Below are 12,091 nucleotides of genomic sequence, written 5' to 3'. Positions count from 1 at the left end.
TTTTTTTTTTTTTTTTTTGCAGTCACTGTTACTTTCTGGCGTGAGGATGGTTGAGGAGAGATAATTGTGGGAAGAGATGAGAGGTTAGTGGAGAGAAGTGGGGAAACGTTATTTTTATTTATTTATTTATTATTATTATTTTAACTACCTTATTATAATTATTTTTATTTTGTTTATTTATTTTTTGCTATTACAATATTGTTCGATGTCAAAGTAGTAAACATGATTAAACATAAAATGCTTAGAGACTTCATTTTCTTCTATGAGATTGCTCGCCCTTTTAAAAAACTTATTTCTATTCTCTTTTATATGTACACGTATAGCCAAAGTGAGGGGGTATGAAGTTATATTTTAACCACAATTAGTTGAAAATGTACTGTATACCTTTTATTAAAGGGTATAAAAGTTATGTTAGCTTAATCTGTCTTACCTTACTCATTTAAATATGGTTAAATATTTTAAAATGAAGTTATTGGTCTTGAATATTGTCGTCACCACTATAATTAATTAATTATAATATATATATATATATATATATATATATATATATATATATATATATATTTATTTATTTATTTATTTATTTATTGACCTCAAAATATTGTTTTAATCATTAATAGATTTTTAGGTAAAATTAAAAAAAAAGTATGATTATCTAGAATTTAAACTTAAATGTGAGATTTGAGAATTATATTTTCTCTTAAATATTTTTATTTAGGTTCAAGTTTAAATTCAACCATTCTTTTTTTTTTAGGTCAACTTTACATTATTCTCCTTGGGGTTGGTTGGCGAACAAAAATGTTGTATTTTTTAGTACATCGATATAGATTGGATTAGTTTTCTGGTGGGTTTCCTTAATTCTGTTATCTCTTGAACCTCTTGGTTCTTGATACAAAATTGAAACGACTCTCCCCTAATTCTTTCAAATTTTGACACATTAAATTAAAATATAAAATTCAAATAAAGAAAACAAAAATAGAGAGAGGGTTCTCTTGGGTGTATTGTCAAAATGGAATATATCTCACATCATTCACATAAAAATAATATATCTTAAAGTATATAAGAATATATAGAGTAATGCTTAATAGAGGGAGGGTTCTCTTGATTTTATGAATATATTTGTCATTTATGTAGCTTAATCAAAAGAATAAAAAATAAAAAATAAAAAATTTATTTTTACTGAGAGTAATGTTTTTGCACCTAAAAAATATGACTAAGAATTTGAATTTCTACCCACTTCTATTTAAAAATAACTTTTCGACAAAACATAATAATAATAATGTTGACCTCTACATTCATAGAATCTTGTGAGAGAAGACGTCGTATGCCTAGACAAGAAACGATCACATTTGTTAGCGACACGCCAGAAGTATTAACGTACGTAGCTTTTGCCAACGTCTCAAAGCATTAACATAAGATTTCTTGAATCACCTCTTTCAGTGACCTTCAAGGCTAATTACTCGAGCACACAACATATAACTATCGCAAAATTACCAATCATATCATACATAAAAATAGGTCTCAAAATACAGTTAAAAAAAACTTGTATTATATATCAATATCATCCGAAAATAAACCTAGAAAACAAAAACATTTAATTTCAATAGCAAAGGCTCTCCTTGATTGAGTTCCTAACGACAAAGTAAACTTTGTTTGACGCATCTCAATCCAATCCCAAATTAGCACTTATCCATAAGTGAGTCTGTTGATCTCAACAAACAGTTAATTTTGAAAGACGCTTGGACTCTTGTTTAATTCGTGTTCGAGCTTGTTGAAACTTGTAAATTTGACTCCAACGGTCTTTGAGTAATAAAAAAAAAAATCGCCCTTGACACAATAGTACTCCAGTTTTGGATTTAGAGAAACCGTCGACAAATTTTGTGCTTAATTGACTTATGATTCCGACTAGACTGGGTCCTTCTATTGGAAGTCAATAGTTTGTTGTCTTGGCATGGGTGGGACTGTGAGTCGAGTCATTTGTGCTACAACTCCTTCAACCACCACTCCAATTTTTGCTTCCTCGAACTTTACTTGCACTCATGGCTCTCTAGTAATCATAGCTCTCTAGTAATCATAGCTGACGAGTGGGTTGTCTTCCGACTTAAAGTATCGACAACTATTATCGCCTTCTTGCCCTGTATTGAATATCTATGTCATAATCATTCACTAGCTCCAATCATCTATATTCACTTTCTTCTAGGTGAAGAAGTACTTCAAACTCTTGTTGTCGGTCTAAATCTAAGGTTTTTTCTTCATATAAATAGTGTCATCAAATCTTCACTATAAAATTAGATGACACTACTAGATTTATCAATATAAATAGTGTAACAATGGAAAGAAAGTACAACTTATCATTATTAAGTCAGAAAAGAGAAATTTCGAAGGATGAGAGTTCTTTGTAACCTGTGTGAGTTTTACTGTAAGTATCTCTATTATGTTTTTTTTTTCAATAAATATGTAAGAGATCAACCTTTGACCTTAAAGTAAATAACGAATATTTTTATTCATAGTTTGGGATTGACGATAGAACGCAAATTAATGGATTACATCATTTCTAAGGATACATTTATTGAAGTTGGTAGAGCTATAATGCAAGGAAATGCCTTGATCTCCTATTGTCAATATGCAGTTATGATCAACACATTGATCACTAAGCCAACTCTATTTAATAAGATAAGGAATCACTACAAGGAGAGTAAGATTCGGATTACCTTGTTGATCGAATATCTCAAGACAAGAACATTGTTTGAGATTCGAATCACTCCACAAACAAGAACGATCATGTCTAGCTTGAATGATTCTTGTTGATCAAATATCTCAAGGCAAGAACACTTGTTTGAGATTCGAATCACTCCACAAGCAAGATTGTTCATGTCGAGCTTGAATGATTCTACATGCAACCCAAACTACATAGAGTTGCAAAGAAACTTAGCCATTGGTTAAAGAAAAGCACAAATGCTTCTTTTACTATATTTTTCAAGTCTTCCTACAAATACAACATACATGGCTTTATATAGCCTCAAAATGAAACTACTAAAGTCATTCCAAGAGTTGTAACATTCATACTTAATAACCATAATTAACCATTATGTAATTGTAACCTAAAGTAAATTAAAAATCTTAAAATACATTAATGAAATACAATAAATCTGAATTGTAATCCACCCAAAATTTAGAACATGAAACTTCATTCTTCTTCAATGTGGCATAAATTGAAATATCTTTTGATAATTTCAACAATATTTTCTTCACATTTTCATTGAAGCATATTGTATGATTGATGTCTCTTGGTTCATATTACTCTTCCTCATATTTGCTGCTAAAATTGCATCAAAACAATGTGGTTTGCAAACAATTTTCGTTAAAGCTCCAGGTTTATTTGCCTCTGGCATTGATGTCATGTTCGCCAAAATAGTTACCTTTCGACTTGGAATGAACTATTAGAGTTGAATCCCCTATCTAAATCAAAATGGTCACTTACTAATTGGGCAGTACAAGTTGCATCTTGGATGCTGCTAAACATGACTTAATCGTATTTTTTGGTTTCAAAGCAATCAATACGATTAAACAACATATGTTTAGATACTTCATTTTTTTTTCTTTGGAGGTTTCTCACTCTCTCGACATGACTTGTTCTTATTTTGTCTTATTCATATATATATATATAGCCAAATTGAATACTTATACTATAGTGTCAATGGAAAGAGTGGTGCAAATTTATTTTATTTAAATGTCTTTATGATGGAAATTTCAAAATTGTAAACTGCTCATTCAATGAGTTTTTAAACGCCTTTATGACTATCCTCTATTTATTGATGGAAATTTCAAAATTGTAAACTAATGTTTACTTAAATAATAAGAACAAAATGTAATGTCACCATAATGTTCTTACCTTGTTTGTTTATACATATTATGTTTAGTGGGACCGTTACTTATGCATTATTAGTTTGAATCTAAGATATGATATGACATTTAGATGAAATTTTGTTGTACCAACTTCTAAAGTTTAAATGACAAATTTTTCAAACCAAGAATTATATAAACTTTGACATGCACGATAATCTTGTACTATAGTTACTCCTTAAGAATGATCAGGTCCCCCACCCAAAAATAACCCTAGTAAGCTAGGCATAGATTTATTAATGTCTGTTGGCACCATGTTGTTGTCATTGACATGTGTAACTTTTACTGCCCTCATATACATAGCATCACTGCTTGACAGCCATAGCGCCTCTGGAAGAAGATATCAGTTGGGATTCGAAGAAGCTTTACAACGCGGTAAGCGACTTTGTTCAGAAAAGCTTTTCGCTCATGGTGCTTTCCAAGATCTATGGACACATCCGCTCTGTAAGTCTCCTATGGCATAAAGCAATTCCAAGGCCATTCAGACCCATCTCCCCTAGTAATCTTCGGCCTGTAAATCCCCCGATAGCTTGAAACCAACGCATTATCCTTCTCTTTTTCCTTCTCCTGATTCTCAACATCCTTAATCCCCTGTTCCTCTGGCACTACCGTGGACGAGCTCATCAACCTCCGCCATTGGAACCTCTCATCCGCCAACAGCTGGTTGATGGTATTAATATAACACATGCGGAAGCAATTTGGATCTTAGCACTATTAGAACATCAATTATAGTAAATAACTAGCATGTTCATAAGTATTAAAACTTAATGAGTTTGAATACTAACCTTTTGTAGTTCAAACTTCTTTTTCCTTACGAACCGGTTTCGAACCACCACTAGTATCTTCTCCACTATCCTCTAGCCTTAGAACGGGATTGTGGAATCCGGTGAGTGACTAAACTTGGGAGGGATTTTGTATATATGAAGAGTGTTTGTGAGAGGTTTTTCTCAAGGTTTTTCACCAAGAAGAAGAGACCTTCCATATACCATGATCACTCTATTTAAAGAGTCATGTTTGCATGTTTATGCAAATTTGAGATCACCAAATTTTGACACTCAAAATTCCACTCAAATGTTTTTTTTTCATTAAATGGAGTCAACATTTTGACTTTCTTCATTTTAATTCAACAATTCATTTGAGTAACATTAAATGAATAAATAAACTATTTAATTAATATTTAATATTAATTCAAATCCAATCCCAATAAATTTCGACACATAATTGATTAAGATATTTAAATCTTATTTAAATATCTCAGATTCTCTCTTTTTGTTTAATTCGTAAATAAAACAAAAATGCGGTTAAATATATCGTATATATGTAGCGCATATTCCCTAATTTGAATTCGAACACTTCGAACTCACTCGTCACACTGTTCTATGGTTTAGTTCGATATGAGCTAGCAGAGGGACCTAATGGACCTATAGATCATGGGCTCCAACGATCCAAGATTAACTGGTTAAACTCATTAACCTGGTTAACCAACATTCGTTAACTACTAGGACACTCCACTATAGCCTAGTAGTTGCACTCCCCTCACTATAGATATATTTTTGTCCATTTGATATAACCATGATTAGTAAGTCGATCCTTCACAGGTTGTTCGTAACTAGAGCTGGGTCAATTTACCGTTTTACCCCTGAAGTTACTATTTGTTCCTTATGTCTCACTGATCCTCTAATGAACAATTGGTTTGTGGTCCAACCAGTAAATTGAATTCCTCTCAAGGCAATGAGAGGGTGGGGCCCCTTGTTCAAGACCTGGAGTCAGTGCTTAAGAGAACTACCTCTCTTCTATCCTTAAAAGTGAGTAGGAGTGAATTCCGTCTTGCACCCCACGTCCCCAGCCATTCACCCAGTCTTACCCCTGAAATGGGAGGCCTATTGAGTCGGCGAACTAGAGCCACTCTCACCCATGCAAATCTAAGGATAATTCTGAATAAACAGAAGTTCATGGTTACCTCAGGATTAAAACCGAGTTACATAGGTTATCGAATGAAAAGAAAATCAGTTTCAACAGTAAACGACATTATAAAGTGAGAGTGGTTTTCTTCCTGGTCCGATCTTATGCAATACTCATTGCATAAGACGCCCCCACTCACATGTCTGCACATGTAGTGATCACATTGTTTATATCATATACAAAAGTTGATAAGCGCCTACAATGCTAGAATTTGCAAAGCTAGAGGTGTAACGACCCGGGAAAGAAAGAAAAATATATATAGTAAAAAATAAATAAAAAATAAAATAAATTAAAAAAAATTAAAAACTCAGTCGCCAAAAAACCCGCGAGTTTTCCGGCAACCGCCGAGTTTCGTGGAACCCACGCGAAACGACGCCCACAACACGCCCAACCCTCAGCCCACGACACCCAGCATCTTTAGAACACCTGCAAAGGGAGAAAAGATAGAAAATTTCGAGAGAGAGAGAGATATTTCGGACAAACGTCGGCGAGTGTCAAAATGATCTATAGTATAAGGATAAGGCTGAGTACCTTATTCATGGGACACTATGGATGCGGCCCACTTTTGTATATGATATAAACAATGTGATCACTAAATTGTACATGTGGAGACATGTGAGTGGGGGCGTCTTATGCAATGAGTATTGCATAAGATCGGACCATGAAGAAAACCACTCTCACTTTATAATGTCGTTTACTGTTGAGACTGATTTTCTTTTCATTCGATAACCTAGGTAACTCGGTTTTAATCCTGAGGTAACCATGAACTCCTGTTTATTCGGAATTATCCTTAGATTTGCATGGGTGAGAGTGGCTCTAGTTCGTCGACTCAATAGGCCTCCCATTTCAGGGGTAAGACTGGGTGAATGGCTGGGGACATGGGGTGCAAGACAGAATTCACTCCTACCCGCTTTTAGGGATAGAAGAAAGGTAGTTCCCTTTAAGCACTGACTCCAAGTCTTGAACAAGGGGCCCCACCCTCTCATTGGCCTGAGAGGGATTCGGTTTACTGGTTGGACCACAAACCAATTGTTCATTAGAGGATCAGTGAGACATAAGGAAGAAGAAGTAACTTCAGGGGTAAAACGGTAAATTGATCCAGCTCTAGTTACGAACAACCTGTGAAGGATCGACTTACTAATCATGGTTATATCAGATGGACAAAAATATATCTATAGTGAGGGGAGTGCAACTACTAGGCTATAGTGGAGTGTCCTAGTAGTTAACGAATGTTGGTTAACCAGGTTAATGAGTTTAACCAGTTAATCTTGGATCGTTGGAGCCCATGATCTATAGGTCCATTAGGTCCCTCTGCTAGCTCATATCGAACTAAACCATAGAACAGTGTGACGAGTGAGTTCGAAGTGTTCGAATTCAAATTAGGGAATATGCGTTACATATATACGATATATTTAACCGCAATTTTGTTTTATTTACGAATTAAGCAAAAAGAGAGAATCTGAAATATTTAAATAAGATTTAAATATCTTAATCAATTATGTGTCGGAATTGTTTGGGATTGGCATTTGAATCAATATTAAATATTAATTAAATAGTTTAATTAATCATTTAATGTTACTTTAATTTGAAATTCATTATTCAAATTAATTGTTGAATTAAAATGAAGAAAGTCAAAATGTTGACTTCATCTATTGGAAAAATCCATGTTAGTGGAATTTTGAGGTGTCAAAATTTGGTTTAACCAAACTTGAATGTTTGCCAAATAAACCCCACAAGTTTGAGTGGAATTTTGAGTGTCAAAATTTGGTTAACTCAAACATGCATGCTTGCCACATAATCCCAAACATTTGAGTGGAATTTTAAGTGTCAAAATTTGGTGATCTCAAATTTGCATGAACATGCAAACATGACTCTTTTAAATAGAGTGATCATGATACATGGGAGGTCTCTTCTTCTTGGTGAAAAACCTTGAGAAAAACCTCTCACAAACACTCTCTTCACATATACAAAATCCCTCCCAAGTTTAGTCACTCACCGGATTCCACAATCCCGTTCTAAAGCTGGAGGATAGTGGAGAAGACACTAGTGGTGGTTCGAAACAGGTTTGTGAGGCAAAAGGAGTTTGAACTACAAAAGGTTAGTATTTAAACTCATTAAGTTTTAATACTTATGAACATGCTAGTTATTTACAATAATTGATGTTCTAAAAGTGCCTAAGATCCAAATTGCTTCCACATGTGTTATATTAACACCATCATAACCGAGGTTGGAAAATTAGGTTTTCTTAATCGATTCTTAGCTCTGTGGCTTTTAGGAGCTTTTAGGCCGCAAAACTCCCAGAAAAGAAAGAAGGACAACGAACAAAGAGGAAAAGGGAAGGAAGAGGACCGAAATCGGCAATGGAAACGCCGCGGGAAGGAGAGAGAAAGCTCGCCGGAAAATCGGCTGAAGTCGGGTAAGGAAGACAAGATCCACGGATCTGGGTCAACCCAAACCCAAAACCCGAGAGAGCCAGCCCATTCCTCCCTTGGCCTCTGCCTTCGGCCCAGCCCAACTACAGCGGCCCAAACCTCAAACCAGCCCAGAAGCTATGATTTAGTTGAACCAACCTAGACTAGACCCACGGTCCAATTGAGCCGGCCTACAAACAAAACACTTGCGGCCCAGCCCAGTAAGCCGAGGCCCAACAATTAGTCTTGCCCAGTAGCCTTCCACAGCCCGTGACCCGAACCACGACCCGAACTGGACTACGACCCCCGCTTCGACCCGACACTACCACTCGACGTGGCTCTCTCTGCTGCCGCCACGTGTCACACAGCGGCGCAGGCAGTCCTTCGGCTCAGCTCGGCGCAAATGGCTCGGGCTCCCTCTGGTGACGCTCCAGCGGCTATTCGGCTCGGCTCACCTGTTTTTAGCCTAGTTTCAACTATTTCGACCCTCTCGGGTCTGTTTTCGGCCCCGATTAAGGTATCCGAGGCCGTTTTAGAGCCATATTTCACATTTATTAAACTATAGGTAAATTAATTGTGAAATACTAACGGAAAGTGGTGAACGGTGTGATATGAAACAAACCCCGGCGACGTAGGAAGCAGCTATCACAGAACGGGAGCTTACGTTTAGCTATTTAGGGAGTACTTCGGCCAAGGCCAACCAAGTAAGTGGCCTTACTATAGGATAGGCTAAATAAATTGTATGATGCTTGATGATATGTGCTAGTATATACATATTTTGTTGAGTGACCCTTGATATGTTTGACGCACATTGTGGCATTATGATGAATCTGATGATTGCATGATTTTTACCTTAATATGATGATGTTTTCCATATTGAGCATGCTAGATGATGATGAGTGCCATATTGCATCATGTCGTTAGATCGACGTAGGACACAACCCTAAAAGCATGAAAATGATATTAATATAAATATCCACGAGTATGCGTTACCTAGAGTAACAAAGAGATGAGACTAGAGGGTTGTGTCAGAAGAGACATTACGATGGATTTAGAGGGACCTCATGCAGTTTGTATGTTCATAAGCATAAGGCTACTTCCCCTAGAGATGATGAGTACGGACGCGCACCTTATGATGAGCGCGAATGCGCACAGGTGCGAATGCACACAGATGAGGGTGTTCATGAGGCACATGACACTATGGGGTTCCGCTGACCTCTGGACGTCGCTATAGATTAGCTTGATCAGAGGGTCCAGGGGGTGTGCGAGTGCCCTAAGGACTCACACTCGCATGTGTGGGTCGTGTGTAGGGAAGTACTACACATCCAATTTGTCCGAGACTAGGGGCCACCCCTAAGATGATTAGAGATAGGTTCCTATTCATGATTGCATGTGTTTGCATTAGCATGGCCCCTATAGTGGGGTCACTTACTGAGTATTTCTTCAAAATACTTAGGCCGTGTGCCATATTATTTTTCAAGTAAGGGCAAGGCGCCCATGAACGATTGACGGTGGCATCGTGATCAGAGACTGTGGCGCGTGCATAGGATAGTTGCATATTTAATTCCTAGTCTTGGTTAGGATAGGGCGTTTGCATTTCATTCATTTATATTAATTAATTTGTAATCGTTTTATTTTATCTTTTTGAACTCTAGTACGATGATTGAAACACGTAAGTCCGACAATGTTTTCCAATGTTTAAATGTATTCTGAAGTTTTAAATTTTTCCGCTAATAAAGGTGAGCATTCTTAGAGTTTTTATTCTACATTAGAGATGAGCATGAGACGTTAGTGGCGACTCTAGATATGTGAAAATTTAGCGTCATTAAAGTTGGTATCAGAGCTCTAGGTTTTAGATTCTGTAGACTAGCCTACGATGTAGGCTTGGCACGCTCCACGGTCCCAACGTCGATGCCCCGTCACCGTCAGGTACGCCTTGCATAAGATAAGAAAAGAGAAACGTTTTAAAACTTGCGTGCATTTTTTTTCTTTTATGTTGACATTACTGAAACGGTTGTGATATGTCACATATTTATTTAAGAGTATGATGTCATGTAATGCATGCTGAGTAATTTTGTTAGTAGCATGCTATGATGCTTAGCATGATGAATGTTTACTTCTTTGGCGTTACGATGTATTGTATAGTGTGCGTATTGTTATTTATATATATGCATAGTATTAAGGCCTTAGACTTAAGCAACCTTATATTGGTTTATAGAACCATGCCCAGAGGACGAGGAAGAGGAAGAGGAAGAGGAAGAGGAAGAGGAAGAGGAAGACGAGGATGGGGGCGACCCCGTCGTAGAGAAGTAGGACGAGGTGTGGCAGTAGAGGGCCCACCTCAAGAAAGATCAGAGATTGGGCCGGTAACAGTTACGCCGCCCCCAGTCTTACCACCAGTTGAGCTACCTCATCACGCTCCACTACAAGCTGAGCCTCCACCACAAGTAGAACCTCCATCCCAGCCTACCCTACCACTCCAAGTCGCACCGGAAGCTGCACCCCTAGTGGGTGGGGTAGATGCTAATACTAGGTTAATGTGTGACTCCATCTAAGCCCTAATTCAAACCTTGGTAACCAATCAGCAAGCCAGTCTACAACAGGCCCAGGAACAAGCCCAAGCACAGGCCCAGGCACAGGCGTTGGCACTGGCACAAGTACAGGCACAGGCACAAGCACAGGCCACTGCTCAGGCCAATGCCCCAGTAAACCCTCCACAACCTGTTAGATGTTCAAACTAGATAAGGGATTTCAAGAGATACGACCCTCGACCATTCACGGGTTCCCTAGTAGACCCCATAGAAGCCCAAATGTGGATTGCAGGAGTGGAAACCACCTTTGAGACTATGGAGTGCCTAGAGAACCAAAAGATCGCCTGTGCAACCTTCGTCCTACAAAAGGACGCAGAGATATGGTGGAGAGATAACAAAACCCTTCTTAACCCAGAAGGGGGACCAATGAACTGGGAACGATTTAGGGAGGCCTTCCTTAAAGAATATTATCCTAAGTCAGAGCGACTTAAAAAGCAGCAGGAGTTTGCCCACCTAGTATAGGGCAGACTCACAGTGGAGAAGTATAACCGAGAGTTTAATAGACTCAATGATTTGCACCGTCCATGGTGGACACTGGGGAAAAGATGACAGAGAAATTTGTATTGGGTTTGGTACCAAGAATTCGCCGCATGTTGAAGGCATTCAACCCAAAGACCTATGAGGAAGCCTTGAGAACTGCCAAGGCTTTAGAGAAACCAAAGAATGAGAAACGACGTGAAGAGCTAGTTATAATTGGGCAGAAGCGTCCTCATGAATCAGGAGGCTCTGACCGTCCACCACCAGCATGTACGCACCGTTCCAATAACAGACCCGCTCCTAGATGGGATGAGCGATGCCCTCCCCAACGTACTGACAGGAACCCCAGGAATCAAGATGGGGCCAGAGGGAGGAGAGAGGAAGGGTGCACTATCTGTGGAAGACTACACGGTGGGAGGTGCATGGCTGGCAGCCGAGCATGTTATAGATGTGGTCAAGAGGGCCACATCGCCGTGAACTGCACGGCCGGAAATGCTGCAGCACAAGCAAACCTGCCCAGAGTAGTAGAGCAAACGGATCAACTAGCACCACCGCGAGCTCAAGCTAGGGCCTACGCATCAACCAGCAAGGACACTGGGAGGTCCGACGCCGTGGTGACAGGTATACTATCCATTTTAGGTCATTTCGCTTTTACCTTATTTGATTCTGGTTCCACGCATTCCTTTATTTCCATGCCTTTTGTTGTACAAGCAGGGTTCGAATTAGAACCCTTATTGCATGAAATGT

The 12,091-nt window shown here is 38.2% G+C and overlaps 1 protein-coding gene across 1 annotated transcript; it reads right to left on the bottom strand.

The window, feature by feature from the left end:
• Window positions 1-4,194: 4,194 nt before the first annotated feature.
• On the bottom strand, window positions 4,195-11,076 carry LOC111438024. The gene is made up of 5 exons (XM_023075988.1): window positions 11,056-11,076; window positions 10,846-10,997; window positions 6,189-6,291; window positions 4,441-4,563; window positions 4,195-4,356 (listed from the first exon to the last, which is right to left on the bottom strand). The coding sequence occupies exons 1-5, from the start codon at window positions 11,074-11,076 to the stop codon at window positions 4,195-4,197; spliced, it is 561 nt and encodes a 186-aa protein (XP_022931756.1).
• Window positions 11,077-12,091: the final 1,015 nt, after the last annotated feature.

Source organism: Cucurbita moschata, unplaced genomic scaffold (assembly GCF_002738365.1).
Source record: "Cucurbita moschata cultivar Rifu unplaced genomic scaffold, Cmos_1.0 Cmo_Scf00069, whole genome shotgun sequence".
NCBI lineage: Eukaryota > Viridiplantae > Streptophyta > Magnoliopsida > Cucurbitales > Cucurbitaceae > Cucurbita > Cucurbita moschata.
Note: the sequence above shows the minus strand (reverse complement) of the source record. Positions and strands in the feature narration are given on the sequence as shown.